At 40.6% G+C, this 16,566-nt stretch overlaps 1 protein-coding gene across 1 annotated transcript in view; it reads right to left on the reverse strand.

The window, feature by feature from the left end:
- The window catches only part of SYNE1 (spectrin repeat containing nuclear envelope protein 1), a 442,550-nt gene that overhangs the window by 189,529 nt on the left and 236,455 nt on the right, over positions 1-16,566 (reverse strand). Inside the window, exons 60-70 of the mRNA XM_040627972.1 lie at positions 15,415-15,579; positions 13,744-13,916; positions 12,157-12,310; positions 9,355-9,498; positions 8,403-8,567; positions 4,837-5,154; positions 3,593-3,748; positions 3,267-3,437; positions 2,353-2,679; positions 912-1,064; positions 237-404 (exon numbers count right to left, since the gene is read on the reverse strand). Of these exons, the coding sequence (XP_040483906.1) occupies positions 237-404; positions 912-1,064; positions 2,353-2,679; positions 3,267-3,437; positions 3,593-3,748; positions 4,837-5,154; positions 8,403-8,567; positions 9,355-9,498; positions 12,157-12,310; positions 13,744-13,916; positions 15,415-15,579 (2,094 nt within the window). The remainder of the gene's footprint in view (positions 1-236; positions 405-911; positions 1,065-2,352; positions 2,680-3,266; positions 3,438-3,592; positions 3,749-4,836; positions 5,155-8,402; positions 8,568-9,354; positions 9,499-12,156; positions 12,311-13,743; positions 13,917-15,414; positions 15,580-16,566) is intronic.

Genomic DNA, 16,566 nt, shown 5'->3' on the forward strand with positions numbered 1-16,566 from the left:
CAGGATGTAACTGTTGTTGCTTCACTGAAGTACGGAATTCAACTGTTCTCAGTTATCAGACGTTATTGAGACTCAGACCTGATTCCTTAAGAACAGTCGTTATGATCCAGAGATGGGCCTCCTCTCTCTCTCTCTCTCTCTCTCTCTCACACACACACACACACACACACACACACGCACGGGCATAGCTGCTAGAGCCACCCTGCATTCTTCGGCTCTTCAGACATGAGGCGTACCTTGTGGTGGGCCAGTTGCTGGGTAATTGTCTCGAGACTGCTTGTCTCCATGAGGTCAGGCGCCACCAGTCTGCCTGACATCTGCAGCAGCCACTTTTCCACTTCTTGGAGCTCACTGTTATAATCTTCGTGGTCTTTGACTTTTGCCTCGAGGCTGCAGACGTGCTCCTGTGAAGCCAGGTGCCCATTAGAGATGAATTTCAAGCCAAAAATCTACTCAGAACTGCTTTATAGTTTTAAATTTTTTTTTTTTAAAGATTTATTTATTTATTTAACACAGATAGAGACAGCCAGCGAGAGAGGGAACACAGCAGGGGAGTGGGAGAGGAAGAAGCAGGCCCACAGCGGAGGAGCCTGATGTGGGGCTCGATCCCGTAACGCTGGGATCACGCCCTGAGCCGAAGGCAGACGCTCAACCGCCGTGCCACCCAGGCGCCCCTGCTTTATAGTTTTAAAAACCCCGTGCAACTCATAGGGTAGGTACAGTTACCTATTTCAAAAAATTATTAGGGACAGAAAAAACATAATTATCATACCGTTTAAAATGACCAGATAAATAAAAGGAAAAAGACGGACTCATACCAGCCCTTACGTTTCTGACAGATTAAAAAAAAAAGTCAAGACCCTTTTCTGGTAAATAAGCACATTTTTATTGAATTTCTGGTCTCTCCTTACCTTTCCTGCACCACAGAGGTCCTTGTAATCACTTTGAAGCTTGTCTATTTCATCCTTTAAAGTGACGTCCTGCACGAGCTCCAGGAGAGCCTCACCTTTCTCTCTCACTGATTTTACTGAGGGCTCATGGGACAGCACCATTTGTTGAAGTGACTTGAAGTACAAAGAGAAAAAAAAAAAAAAGAAGAGCCAGCTCATCCCTGTGATCAAGGTGAATATATACATATGTCCATGCAACGTGTGAGACGATGGACCTCAAATAAAGCTCTAATGCATATTTTATAAATCAATAAACGTAAAACATTAAAGAATAATTTTTATGGCTAATAAAGTTTTAAAATACAGAGGAAGAGTAACACATCAAATAATCCTTTGCATGTGGAGAGGGATGTATGCAAAAGAATTACCTTTGGCTAAATTTAACCTAGTTCATATTTCTGGCTTCTACCTAATTTCTTCGACTGGAGGAAAAAAAAACTCAACACAAAAGGGAGTGAGGTGTTATCATTTGATTTTGAGTTCATGAAGTTTATCGCAGCTTGAGCTGGATGTGAAGTTAGAAAGACAGATTCCAGCTGCATCTTTGCTGTGATAGGCTAAAAGTGCTATTTAAATATATCAAGAACTCAGTGGGGGGAGGAAAAAAAGGGAAAAGCAGTTGTGATCTTATGTGGCACCTTCAAAGACATATATACTGTCACCCTTGGCAAAACAACAACAACAACAACAACAAAACAAGGAGAGGAATAGATATACTGGCTGGAGGAGGAAACTTCCAACAGGAAAAGCTCTGAGGTAAGCCATCACACTGTAATTCTCAAAAAAAATATTGCTAATAATTTGGGTCAAATTTAGAACACAAATTATTCCACATATAAGCCTCAACAAATTCTTTCGAAGATTTGAGCAGGTGAAATAGCTATATACCTACATATCATATACAGCTATTGACATATCACCATTTATTCTTACAAACATTAATTTCTAAGATGTTTAGCTACAGTTGGTTACTTAGAACTTATTTTCTTACAAATACGGTATCTCATTTTCAATTCACCATAGATCAGCTTATAGGCGTTGGGTACCAAAAGATGAAGGAAAGACCCTATATGAAAGAGATAAAATGTATAGATGTGAGATCCTGATGACAGGAAGACTTATCTGGAGCATCCCTGTACCTGAATCAGACTGTCAGAATAGATCTCCATTTATTGATACAATCTTTGAATATCAGGCAAATATGATTCCTGAATGGAAAAGTAAGTCGGATGTAGCATACCTAGACAAATCAATCTACATCACTCACCGCCAGTAGAACGGACATGTTAAGGATATTTTCCAGCACCCATTAAGGGCGACACACCAGGAATCACATTCCTCCCATTTAGTCCCTGCCTGCAGGACCTTCCCACACATTTGTCAGTGAGTAACAACACACTACCTTATATTTAGATAATTGAGCTTTTTTCTCATATAATTCCATTTTGGGTTCTTCGGGAGTGTGTAGGATTTCTTGATATTCTGATATCCACTGAGTTAGTGCTTTGTATTTATCCGAGAATTCCTTTGCTAAAAGAAGGCCTTTCTCCAGAGTCATGTGCTCTTTCCGGACAGTACTGGTCAGTTCCTTCAACTGCTCCACGTGCTCCTGGATCTCTTTCCTTAATGTCTCTGCCTCGCTGTCCTCCAAGTATTTGAGAGCCCTCTCTCCTTTCTCTCGGGCTGATTTCAGCAAACTATGGCCTTTCTCCATGTCTTTTAGCAAACCCTGAGGAAAAGAGCGAGTGGGAAGCAAATATAGAGTTAGTATTTCTCTCCTTTTAAAGAAAAGGCTTTCAACTCTCGTTCTTGAGTTTCCCCTTAAGATTCCTTTTTGAAGTTTTATGAAGAGGTGATCTGCCAGGAATCAGAATCTTCTTTTCTTTTCTTCAGTAGAGGTTTTAACAAGTCTTGATCACTATATCATTTCCAGATCAGAGACTTAAAAAAGAACGTGATGTTCTTCCCATCCTTGGTAGTATTCCTAAAGATCTGAGCAAAAACTCTTTTGTACATACATGGTGCCATAAATTAGAGATAATTTTTTTCTCTTAAAATTTAAGTGTCAAACTGGAATTCAGACATAAGCAACCAAGTCTAAGTCATTCAGGTGACATCACATCACAAATAACTAAAAGCCAGCTTTTAGCCTTACGGAGATTATAACTTAATATTTGGAGTGAAGCCTGAGCCACAGACCATCACTCATCCCGGGGCCGGGGTGAACACACATGCTCCCAGTGTCTGCCCGAGGGAATGGAGCAGCAGTGTGGAAGAGCAAAGGCTGGGAGACAAGTCCAATGCTTGTGCACCTACCTCCAACATCTTCATTTTTTTCCCCATCATCGCTTTATCTACTCTGTCAATTTTGGTGGCCACGTTCTTGAAGTTTTTATGAGTAGAACTGTACCAATCAGAATAGGAACTTAGGGATAACTCTGATTCCTCCAAACTCTGGATCTCTTCCTCCAGGAATTTTATTTGTTCCTTTACAAGGAAAAACAGAATTGGACAGTAAATTACAGACCTATACCAGTGCCTTTCTTGATAAATGTGTGTCTTCACCGGAAGTTAATGCAAGGGAGATCATTTTCGCTTGTGAAATTTGCTGGCCTGTAGCGAGCAGCTTGTGGCCCACTCACCAGCACTTGGAGAAGAAGGGCCTGGTATCTGGAAGTCAGCTGGGTGGCCTGGCAGCCCATTCGGCTGCTCACATGGTTCTCATCCAGCATCTCCTGCGCTCTGGCTCCCACTTCCTCAACTTCATCTTTGTATGCGGTGGTTTCTTCGTGCCACTTCTGAAATGACGTAAACATGGCAGGAACAGGATCAGTCTTAGGCATTATTGCGTTAGACAAATATATATATATAGCTTCTTAATAGGAAATGATTTTAGTGTATATTCAGAATATATTTATTCGGAGATATAATTTTGAAAATATACTACATATAACCATCATGAAGAACTGTATTACAGCAATATGATCAAAGTTGTACACGTCTTATTTGGACACTTTTCTGTATATACTGCACTTCAGTACAAGAAGAAAGTATAAAAATATATAAAATCATCCTAATAGGAAATTTCAGTGTATTTTAGAATATATTTATTCTGAGATATAATTTTGAAAATGTGTTTTATATAACCTTCATGAAAAATTATATTACAATAACATGATTAAAGCTATTCCTTAGGAGTCTGAATACTTTTCTGTATATATTACACTGGCTCAAACTTTTTTCAAAAAAGAAAGAATATATCTTCTGTTAGATAATCTTCTGTTAGATAAATCTTAAACTAGATGAATCCAGATAAGAAATTCCAAGGGCCGGGGACACCGAGGTGGCTGAGTTGGTTAAGTGTCTGCCTTCGCTCCTCTGCTTCTCCCTCTCCCTCTGCCCCTCTCCTGCTTGTGCTTTCTCTCTCTCTCTCTCAAATAAATAAGTAAAATCTTAAAAAAAAAAAAAAGAAATTCCAAAAGCCTAAGCATTATTTTGATCATGCCCACTCAATTTGCATAAAAGTTAGAATAAAACTAATTATCAAGTATTATTTCAATGTACTACATTGGAACAATTTCATATCAGAACCATACGCTTAAATGATTTCAATACGATCATTTATGCATCTTTACAAAACAAGGTAATAGTGTATGAAGAGAAAATACAAAATATTTCATTAAATTATATCTTAGTAAAGACTATTTAAGATTCTACTCAATAATTGCTATTGAAGAATGCTCTGTATAGTAGTTCTCTGTTGCAAGCAGAAAGAGATTTTGCAAAATTTAAATCTTGGACAAAAAGTTACTAAATATTTTAACGAAACAAACTATGCAAGGTCACTGCTGCTTTGACAAAGATCAAGAATTTACAGGAGTTGTACCTTCATCTGATGTAACTGTATCTCCTTGGCTGCCCGGCTAGACTGACGTCCTGTCCTGACACTCACTTTGCTCTCCAGTGTTTTGAGCCACTCATCTACTTGCTGATACTTTTGTTCCATGAGCCTCAATTTGTTGACTACATTATTGAAGTGAGTCCGGGTCTCAGACAGTCTCTGCTGGTAAGCCTGCCAGTCCTGCCGGAGAGACTCCAAAGCCCGATCCTCCGTCTGGGGGATGCCCGATGGTATCACTTCCTCTCTGGTGTGTAGCACTGAATTCAACAGTGCCTGCCCCTCTGCGCAGCGCACCTGTAGCTCCTGCGGGGGAAGGGGAAAGGATGGCTATCACGCCTCATTCATGTTTTACATCTGCACAAGTTAACTAACCCAAGTCAACTGTGCCAGCTCGAACTTCACATGAGAAAAGAACTATTTTATTCTGTCTTATACAAAAAACAGGTTCCAAACACTGACCATTGTTTCCCAAGTCAGGGGAAAGACTCAAATATTTCCAGTAAAATAATCATAATGCACATATACACAACTGTACACACACACACACACACACCCAATCTTAGATACAGTTCCTGAAACTTGACTTTTCAGCTTACAGGCAAAAACAACTGTGATTAAAGGGGTTTTGCTTAAAAGAATAACCCAGGCTTGTTACGGCTCATCAACTACTCAGACAGTCCCAGGCTTCTTGTTTTGACATTGAATGGGATCCGTGCTATACTCATGGCTGAAAAAGGAACTATGGACCCTTGTTTTTGCTAAGAGAGATCCTTTGCCAAAGCTGTTGTAGCGGATGTGATGGTCAAGAAAAGTTGGCCCTGGAGAGTACAGGGCATACAAACCTGGGAGGCTGACTATCACACCTGCCCACTAGGGGGCTACCAGGTGCAAACACCTTTTCTTCCACCAAAGCATAAGCCATAAAGGTTTACCCTGTGAATGTGGTACGAATCAAGTCTTGAAGAACATAAATTATTTTTATAGAAAGGAAAAGTGTTATATCCTTAAGGATGCTGGCAAAACAATGCTATATGCTTGTTTTTCTAATGTTTAAAGAATCCACAGTGTTACTAAATCCGATCGTCTAAAGTTGAAACAAGTCTCACCAAGAATGTTAAAAGTACCAACATATTTAGTTAAAATATGATATCATTTTAAAAATCTTCAGTATCAAGTCATTTGAAATTGCTGATGTCTGACAATTCATTTAATCTACAAAAATAGCAATCTCTTATGGTTCAAACTAATGGATACATTTTTCCTCAGCTATAATGCCACTCCAAGAATTCTGTAATGTGAATGTTTTGTAAATGGAAAAGAACAAGACGTATGGTAAAATATGAATCAAAATGTCCAGAGACAGAAATTTTATTCCAAAATTCTTAGTTTTTTTTAAAGTTAAGTTTATACAATATTTTCTCTTAATTCAGGATTGGTAAACTTTTTTAATAAAAAACACAACAGTAAACATGTTAGGCTTTGAGGGCCAGTCTCTGCCACAACTATTTAAAACTCTGCCACTGTAGCACGGAAGTACCCAGAGATGATACATAAGTGAATGGGTGTGGCTGGGACTCAATAAAACTTTATTGAAAATACAAGCATTGTGGCCATAGGCCGTAGCTTACTGGTCCTTGCCCTAATTTATTCATCTTCCCCATATACTGCAGTCTTTCCAAATTTTAGAACAGTTTTCTCTATTACATGAATCATCACTGTATTAGGTAAATTCTTATATATCCCATGCCTCAAGTATTTACTCTGAAGGAAAAAAATATGGCACAATGTTTTTAAAATCTCTATGTTCTATGACCCAGATCAGGCCTTCAGTTTACACAAAATACTTTGTGCACGTGCTCCACGTAGCTGGGCGCCCCCATGGCACTGTGCACACTGCAGGACCCCGGGAGGCTGAAGCAGCTCCGGCGGGTGGTTGGAAGCTCACGATTCTCCACCACCTTTTTCCACCACTAGCATCTTCCCTCCTTTTTAAGACTTGTGCTGACTCAAAATAAGACGATGTAAGAACTAATGCATGGCTAAACGAGAGGTGGCTATCAGTTTGGGCCACACTACTACTGACTGAAGGGAAACAGTTTCTTCTGACCAGAACAAGACAAACACCTGCTGGCAAGGAGTAACTTATTGGCCCTGTTCCCACACAGAAGGCTAGAGAGCTGGGCATCTGCTTGCCAAGAGTTTGAAGTGAAGGGCTGAGAGGGGTTATTTAGCAAAAACAAAGCCAGCTCTAGTAAAATAAATTACAACAGCTACACGTGTAAAATAAATTACAACAGCTACAGACTGGAGCACCTATTATTTTGAAACAGAATGGATTAGATCCTTGCATAAGCTAATGAAACTAGGACCCCTTTCACTTCTACTTCATATATATTTCATGAGTGGAGCATTATTTAAATTAGATTTTTCTCATTGAATCCTTCCTCATGACAACTTTGTGGATGACACTGAATGCAAGAGGTTCTCTCTTGCCCAAAGTCAACCAGTGTCAGGTCCCACCAAGGATTAGAGTCCAAACTTTCCCATCCCAAACTTGCGCTCCTGCCATTATACATTCCCCAATAGCCACATTTTTGAAATAGCCAGAAATTTTATATGCTGGTTATAACCATTCCAGTGCTTGCTATTTCTGCTTTGTGCAAGCTATAGGTATACCCTACTCAGTCTCGAAGCAATTCTAATCCGGGCTGATACTCTGTCAGTAAATTCCAATGCGCAGCTGGTCACATGGAGTTGTCTCATTGGCCTTTCTCCATTCTCTACTGTGTGTGCCTGGTGGTCTCTTCTAAAGGCACTTCCTAACCCCTCCCTATCTCTCTAGGTCAGACCGAGGTGCTCTCTAAGCTGTTCCCCTAAGATCCCTTGAACTAGTCTATTCCTTAACACATTATTCATAATGATCTGCCTATAGGTCTGCATTTCTCTCTAAATAGCAAATTCCTTGAAGGCAGAAATAATATTTTAATCATCTTTATGTGCAGTAGCTAGACAACTGTCTGTACAACATTAGGTCTTCAATAAATGTGAATGAGCAAATAAGTGAATGGGTTAGGACCACTTTACCCACTAGGTCTGTCTTGCCCTACATGCCAGCACTTTTTCTAGCCCCTCTAATTCCTTCTTCAGCAGTGTGTGAGCTTTTGGTTGAAACTCAATGGTGTCATCAGTTTGACTTTGAGGAATGTCATGTTCCATTGACTCCTGCTGCTAAGTTCCACTTCCAACTGATCCTTTAGGGAGTAATAGGCAGGTGGGCCAGTCAAAACCATAAGTTAGACCGTTAGCCATTGCTGTCAGAGGCCACCTTAATACCTGAACAAATTCCTTGAGCCCCAGTCCTGCTCTGTCTAAATTGCCCACCAAAGATCTCAACTAGCAGACACTACTGAGATCCCAGGACGCTGTGAATCAGGTCTCTCTTAATTACTATCAGCTCTTTATACAATTCAAGGTTATATTAACTTCCCATTGCTTAAAACAATAATTGCATGTTCAGAATAAAACTTCCTTTAAGATGAGGTAGACTTTACCTGAAGATCCCGCAATGTTGTCTCATGAGTGTGAGCATCGCCTTCAAGAACTGAATGTCGGTCAAGCTTTTCTTGTTCTTGCCCCAGCCAAACTTCGAATGCCTTTAGGTCTCTCTGATACTCTTGGTGCAGGCGAACTAGTTTTTCAGACTTGGTTACTGCTTCCTATTATGCATTTAAGATGATTAAGATAGGGAAACATGACTACACACAGTGCTGATGTATTAGAAGAACGTACTTTTGGAATTTTAGGAAAACATGATTATTCAATCACTGGAGTATGATTTCCCAGAAGAATAAAGCGTCAAGATTTATGTAAAAAAATATAAAAACAGTATCAGGATGAGAAGGGGCCTTGAAGATTATTTTGTTGAATTAACTACGTGATCTCTGAATTCCTTATGAAACGTAACATGGATATGCCAAAAAATGAATTAACTTTACTTGTCATAAGAACACACTTTTGCTAGTGAAAAAACCCGAAATTCTTATATTGTGCTGTAAGTGAGGATTGGGACCCAACGTGGATTTAATTTTCCATGTACTTTGTCTAATAAAGTAGGATGTGCTTGGAAATCATTTTTAGTTTCTCTGTTAGGCCTACATGAAGAATGATAAATATTATTTGTGATTATTTACTGCTTTACAAAACTCTCATCACCAGACATATTAAAACATTTATGAGTCTTCACAATGAAGCTGTCCAAATTTTTTTCTTAAATTAGTTAATTTCTGGGAATTTTTATTGAGAATTATTTTCCTTCAGTAACTTTCATGTACTAACAGTATTTGAAGATTATTGCTTGGTTTTGCCACTGTTTAAAGTATTAAAATTCATTTGTTCTTCTGTGCTTTCACAAATCATCACTCCTGCAAATAGATGAGTCTTTAAATAAGCACAGGTCTAGCCCCTCCTAGTTCCGTGAGTCTGCAGAGAACATGGTAGCCATACCTTGGCCCTCTCTTTGATTGTTCTGTATCGCTCCTGAAGATCCTGGAATTCTAACTGGGTGACATAGTGCTCTGTCATGCCAGCCCCTTTGAGTTCAATGGTCTCCAGCAAGCTGCTGTAACTCAGCACTTCTTCACTTAGTAACTAGAGAATATTTCCAAGAAAATAAAGGAGTTACCATGTATACCATCATATCAGTAATGCTGCTAAAATTAAGGTATTTTAACTGTGTAGTTGACAAGTGATCTTAGGTTATCTGTCTATAGATAAGTAGATCAATAGACCCATCCATCTATATATATATAAAGTGTGTGTGTACATGTGTATTTGATACCTGGCTCAGAACTTGGTCTGAGATACTGATTCCAAATAACTTTGACAGCTCAAACTTAATTTGTCCAAAAATGAGCTCCCTATCTCCACTCCACTCCCATTCCTCCCCAGCCCCCACCAAGCCCCAAATCCCCTTCTCCTTCAGTCTTTTTTCAAGCAGTAAACGCCACCCAGATGGCCATCTTAGAACACTGGAAGTCACCCTTCCTTCCTGTTCTCTGTCATTCCAGCCACAATGAAATGTATTAGTTCTCTCTCCTCGCTGTGTGCTGACATTTGTCCTCATGTGTCCTGCAAACTCCCTAGCCCATGCTGCTACTGTCTTTTACTGGACTTTTGCAATATCCTGCTAGGCAGATTCCCTGCCACCAGTTCTTGCTCTGTTCCTTTTTCCCACTCCACACAGCAGCCTGAGTGATAAAAGATTTTAAGACTGTAAATGGAATCCTGTCACTCCCCAGCTCAAAGTATCGATTGTCTTCCCAGGGCTGTCAGGACCGAGGGGAAATCCTCAGGCTAGCCCACATGGCAATGCGTGGCCAGGATCCCGCTCTTCTGCCAGCTCACCTGGCGGCGCTCACCCTGTTTATTCTCTGTTCCAGCAACACGTGGCCTTTCTTTTAGTTCCCTTCTTGAGCCAGATTCTCCCCCTCCTCAGGGCCTGAAGACGTGCTGATTATTCCATTTGGACTGCTCTTTTTCCCACCTCCTCCCCAGACTAATGTCTCTGCATGACATTCCTTTCGGCATGGTCTACAAGCCTGCTGTTTCAGAGAGGACTTTTCTGTCCCTCCCTCGACTCCAAGCAGTCTGCGATAGCTCCGTGCCCATTACTCTTTCACAGTGGGCCACTGCTTTCTTCACGGCACTTATCCCCAGTTATAATGATTTATTTATTCATGCACCCTGAAGAGTGTGTGTGTCTCGACCAGAATATAGCCCTTCTCTGTTTTATTCATCTAGAATTGAGCACGATGCCTGCATGTAGCAAGATCTCAATCAATATTTATTGAATAGATGAATAATTTAATTAATCAGGCAATAAATCATTATAAAAATATTACATGGTAGATAATTATGATCATATTAATTTCCAGATGCATAAATGAGACCCTGCAATGTTAAGTGATTTGGCATAGGTCCCATAAGGCAATTTAGTTATTCAAATAACTTTTATTCAGCATTTGCTCTGTGTCAGACAGAGAGCCAAATGATAGGATATAAAAAAAGAAATTAAGCACCTTTTATCTACTAAGGGAGAGAGAGAGATATGTAAGCATATACTCTATATAATTGATAAAGAGATATGAACAACAGAGAACAGAAGAACTAAGTAAGCTTAGGGTGCTCGTGGTATCATAGCAAAAAGACTTCTGTCAATCCAGAAAGGTGAGTGGAAGGTTGCTGACTGCAGAGGCATGGAATCTTCGTCCCATCTAAAGTGGCATTTTCAGGAAACAATGAGAAATACAGTAAGGCTGAAGCACGGGTGGAAGGAGGGTGGGAGGGTGAAGGAAATGAGGATGACAAAGGAGATCGTTAAAATTCTTACAAACTAGAGGAGGAAGACTGGTCTGGTCGGATCCCATAGACAATGCGGTGATGGGGCCCTGAGGCAGGAAAGTGAGACATTCACCTTTATATGAAGGTAACAGTAGATGGAGACAAGACACAAAATAAGCAGGTAGGAGTCCTGTTGCAATTTAGGAAAAGAAGGATGGATTATGGCCAGGAGACATTTCTGAGATAAAACCAGCAGGACCTAATGCTTAATTCGAAGTGGGGTTGAGAAAGAAGGAGCTGGGGATAATGAAGTTTCTAATTTAGGATATTCAGCATGGGGTGACACAAATGAACTGAGATCGAGAAGATCAGAATATGAAGGCTTTGGGGGCAAAAAGAATAACTACTACTTTGCACGTGATAAGGTTGAGGTGGGACAGGTCATTGAATAAATATGCCCAGGAGTAAGGACAGAAATCAAAGGTCTCCAAAATTTTATGTTTGAATACTACTATGAATAAAAAGATTTAAGAACATGTCCCAGCTAGCTAGCTAGCTATCCAACTATCTATCTACTTACTTAAAAAATATGCATAGCACTATACTAATATAAGCATTATGAAAATGCACAAAAGTAGATGTACAAAAGATGTGATAGAAAGAAAGCATTTTTACTTCCTAATGATGAGCAGGCTAAAGATACTAAAGATATTACAAGTTGCCAAATTTTAAATGTATCATAGAACATCAATGAAGTTTTCCTGGAAGAGAAGATTTTCGCTCACTAATAAAATCATCACAAACAAAAGTCTGGTTTAAGAAACCATTAGAAATTATAGTAAAAGCCCATAATACGGTTTACCTACGTGTACAGCCCTAGCATACGGGTAGTCATATTTTTACGTAACTCAAGCATTCTGAAGATGCCTGCCAGAGGACAAATGGAATCTGAAATCCAGCTCCCACCTTGGCTTTTCCCAGAGCAGTTGTTTTCTCCCGCAGCTCCGCGTATTGCCTTTCAGATTCATTTAGGCTGGCTTCCACACTGTCCATCCAACTGGAAAACTGTCGAACATCATCCTGGTAACTTGTCCACTTAGAAAGAGCTCCTTCGAGTTGACTGAAAGGTATGCGAAAGGGCAATAATCTACATTGAGAAGCCACGTAAGACCAATCTGTCCAATCTCTATAACGCACCTGCTCTGTCCACTCTGCCAGCAGGGAGCCCACGGATCAGGACCAGGGCCAGCTGGGAGGGGCAGAATGGCCAGGGCTTCTCAAATCTGAATCTGGGTTCCTGGGAGGCATAACCCCAGGGAGCAAGGGACAGTGAAGTCCAGGCTGACAGGTGGAATAATGGGACTAGACATCAAACTTAAAATCAATAAGCAGGTCACCCGAGACATGGGGAGAGGCTTGAGGGCAAAACTGGGAGAGATCCACTGTGTGAGGCTTCTCTGGAGCCAAGACCCTATGGAGGAAGAGAATCAACACTTAACTCCATCAAGTTGAGCAGGACATCCAGAGGAGAGCAAAAAGGAATAAATAAAAGAAGGAAGAACCAAGCAAGAACAAGCACAGTAACTATCTTGCATGAGATTTAAAAATCAGAAAATCACAATGGAAAAATAGGGTCACGTTTTCTGAGCTGGTCTAACTTGATTATTTCTGTTCCAGATAAATTAAGTACTCCTTCTGTCAACATAAATGTTATGTTTTCGACTCCATTAGTCATGTGTGCCTAATTTCGCTACCATACTTTGGGCTGTTTTGTAGCAGACTACTCTGCGCTCCACCCATGTTCACCCTCCAACCACCCTCCACCCATATCCACCCTCCAATACTGCTGCAGGACACTGCCGACTGGACTTCGATTGCCAGTCCCGGGCCCTCCTAGCCTGAGGGCATTCTCTGGTCCCTGGTGCCCGCTCAGCTTGAACTTAACGTAGGCGAGAAGTGCCAGGGATTGCTGCCCTCCCTGGGAGCAGCCTCCGCTGCCCTCCTGAGTCATGGGAGTTTGTTTACAAACATCCTAGTTCTCCAGTCCTCGGTGGGTGACTCGGAGACACGTGTTCTTTGATGGCTCCCAGCACTGCTCTGCCAGATTAAGTTCCAGCTGTCCGCCGGGTAACCTGCTTGAGAACATTCCCTTGATCAGCTGCCCTTCCTTCCTCATCTCTCTCCGCCGGCCCCTACTGGTGTTTTCCTAGGGTTACCTCCCAAGTCAACTATTTGGTTTAAATAATGCATCTTTATGTGATGAAACCTTTCTTTAATCTTTTGACTTTTCAAGCAATCAACACTAATAAAAAGAAACATGAAGTTATATTAAAACATAGGCACGGTAAGCCAGGTCAAGCTAAATGCAAGATTGTACTTGTAAGTTTCTTTTGTTCTAATTAAAAAAAAAGAAGAGGAAGGAAGAAGGGAAGGAAGGAAGGAAAATGAAAGGAAAAGAAAGAAGGGAAGAAAACTCCAGAACAGTCTCTTACCATGCCGTTATACTGATTGTCTGGTAATGGCCTGGCAGGAGTTGGCTTTAGTTTCACTTACCTTTTACAGCGAATTGCTGCAGACAAAAGGGAAGCCCACATAGCCTTCACACTCTGCAGCTGTTGCTGAAGAGCAGGACCGCCTTCCGGAGAGGTATTCTGCAGGATGGCCTCCCCTCTGGTCACTATCATTTTCATCTGGATCTCTTTTTCCTGCTTCACCGATAATAGAGCCTATAAGAGAAAATACAGAAGTCCTTTGTCATTTGCATGTTTAGCATTTCTGGCTTGAAATGTCTCAGGGCTCCTGAAGATAGTAGAATGATGTGCACTGAGCCATGCATCTCTCGGGCTGATGGTGGCAGGTGGCAGAATCACTTGCTGGCGACTGTCAGCAACCAATCCCCAGTCACCTGCTGGTCTCCAAGTGGACTTGGCTTTTTAGGTCTCAATTCTTCTCTGAATAATCCATTCTTTACATTGAAATTTTATTCTACTGGTTTTCTTTTTGCTTTGTTTTTTGTTTTTTGTTTTTTTTGTCTGCTCATCAATTTTTTTTTTTAAATTAGTTTCAGGGGTAGAATTTAGTGATTCATCAGTTGCATACAACACCCAGTGCTCACCGCAGCAACTGGTTTTCGATGAGAAAAATCGAGTACAATAGAATTCATGGATTTTCAAAGGTCACACGATGAAGAGCTTTATAATGTTAAGGTCTCTAGCACAACAAGCCTAAAGAAATAGATCGATTATTATGTGTTAATCTATACATTGCAAGGTCTTCACAAGCACTCTTCTTTTTCTACATAAGAATGAAGTTTGAATTCGAAGTTATAAAACTGGTGTTACAACTTAAAAGGCAAAATTTCATCCTGCTCCCTAATCCGGACACTGCCAATGGCTACAGAGTCAGTGTCAGGCCCACGAGGCCATCACTCTGTGCTGCGGCAGGAGGGAACTGCTGGCACTTTCTCCCACACCGTGCTATTTTGTTTTCTTTGGCTTTTGCTTCTGCTGGTACCGTTCTCAAATCTCGGTTTGGGGGTGAGGCTTTCTGAGAAAGCTCTCCTAAATCCCAAGTCCCTCCCACACGTCCCACTCTTCCTTCCCTGTGTCTGCAGCACCGCAAGCACACCCCTCTCCACTATCACTGTCTTCTCTGTGTCAGCCTCCAGCCTCCAACAATGAAGTCCTAGAGGACAATGACCACAGTTGATTCATTTCTGAATCCTTGAAATCAAGACAGAGGGCCCATCTCCTATAAGACACCCGCATATGAATGTCAGGTGAATGCAGAATAGTTGTTTTATCACAAATGTGAAATAGAACTAATATGCTGGGATGGGAGAAAAATTGACTGAAGGAGACAGGCAGACAAGTGAGTTTGACCAAGATGGGAAATGTCTTGCTCTAAAAAAGTTTCATCGAAATATTTTCTAAGAATAAATGTGTCTATGATGTAATTTGAAACTCGCCCCTTAACTTGTATCAAACAAGTAACCACATTAGGTTGCAATTTTAGTTAAATTTTGTAAAGTATTTATGGGTGGACATAAATGTCTGGGGTCAAATGACTCAGGGAGGCTCTGAAAACAGGATCACACCCAAGGAACAGTCTTGGATTTGTTGTGGAAAGAGTGTGACATAATCACACCAGACAGACAGAAACTTGAGACATTTGGAGAAAAACAAATTCTGTAAATTGGAGACAATTTCTCTATAAAATGCACACCTCAAGCTTGAGCATCCTGCTGTCCAGCACGCTTTTGTCAGATGTTGGGTGGCAGTAAGAGTCCAGCATGTGAACCGCATCAGTCAGCCAGTCTTGGAGCTCTTTAATCCCGAGGGAGAACTGATTGTGTTCTGCAACAATTCTATCCAATCTTGACACTTTCTCCTGGAAATGACAGAAATCGTTTCCCAGCTGTCCGTGCCACTTTACAGCCTACAGATGTGCAAACTGTAAAGCTAACCGTTGGTTTCAAGTAACAGCAACCAGGCATAGGTTCCTGTGTTGCACAAATACGCTGCAAGTCTGTATTGATCGCAGATGTGGGAAGCGTCTTTGGAATAACTGGGTCAAAAGACGAACAATTACAATTTACTGCTCCCACTTTAGCCACTACTCTTTTTTATGACAACTGTATTTTTTCGGAATCAGCAAAATTTCTTCCTAATGCCTTACATGGGAGATGAATCAGAGTAGTTTCTACCTTTCCCACACCACATTTGGCTCGACTGGTACCATGTACCCATGTGACCTACCTTGTAGCCAGTTCTAAAAGACAACTATCTGAGATTTTGTAATAGCCCTAAATTTTTAAAATTGGGATCACAGATATGATTCTACTTATTAATTAAAGGTTATGGCCAACAAAGTGAAGATTTAACGACTATGTTTACAGCTCTTAAAGCATTCAAGTATCTACTGATTTTTGACATCTAAATAAATACAAAGGAAGAGAAAGATGTCCTTAATTCTTTCTAATTTCAGATATATCCCAGATTTTCTAAAGACAAAAAAGAAGTAACTTATTCAAGGAAAAAAATGGGTATAAACATAGACTATTTACTGCAAGACCTATACTAGCGTAACTGTCTCAATGATGCTTTATCAAGGACCCAAATTAGCAGACCAGAAGTAAGTCCACACTAAAATAGGTGAAGCCATATTACAGCAGATTCCCTACATTCTAAGATCTGAAATGCCAAAGAGAAGTATAGGGAACAAATGTTACAAGCCACAGAAAGCTCAAGGTAGACCTGCCCCATGAAGTTCAAGATGATCCTGCATTACACCTGCTGAATATTCTAAATCAGGTCATGGGGTATCCCATTTACTTTTTTCTAAGCTGTTAGAAAAGATATTTAATCAGGTATATGA

This window comes from Ursus maritimus, unplaced genomic scaffold (genome assembly GCF_017311325.1).
Source record: "Ursus maritimus isolate PB19 unplaced genomic scaffold, ASM1731132v1 scaffold_13, whole genome shotgun sequence".
In the NCBI taxonomy this organism is placed as follows: Eukaryota; Metazoa; Chordata; class Mammalia; order Carnivora; family Ursidae; genus Ursus; species Ursus maritimus.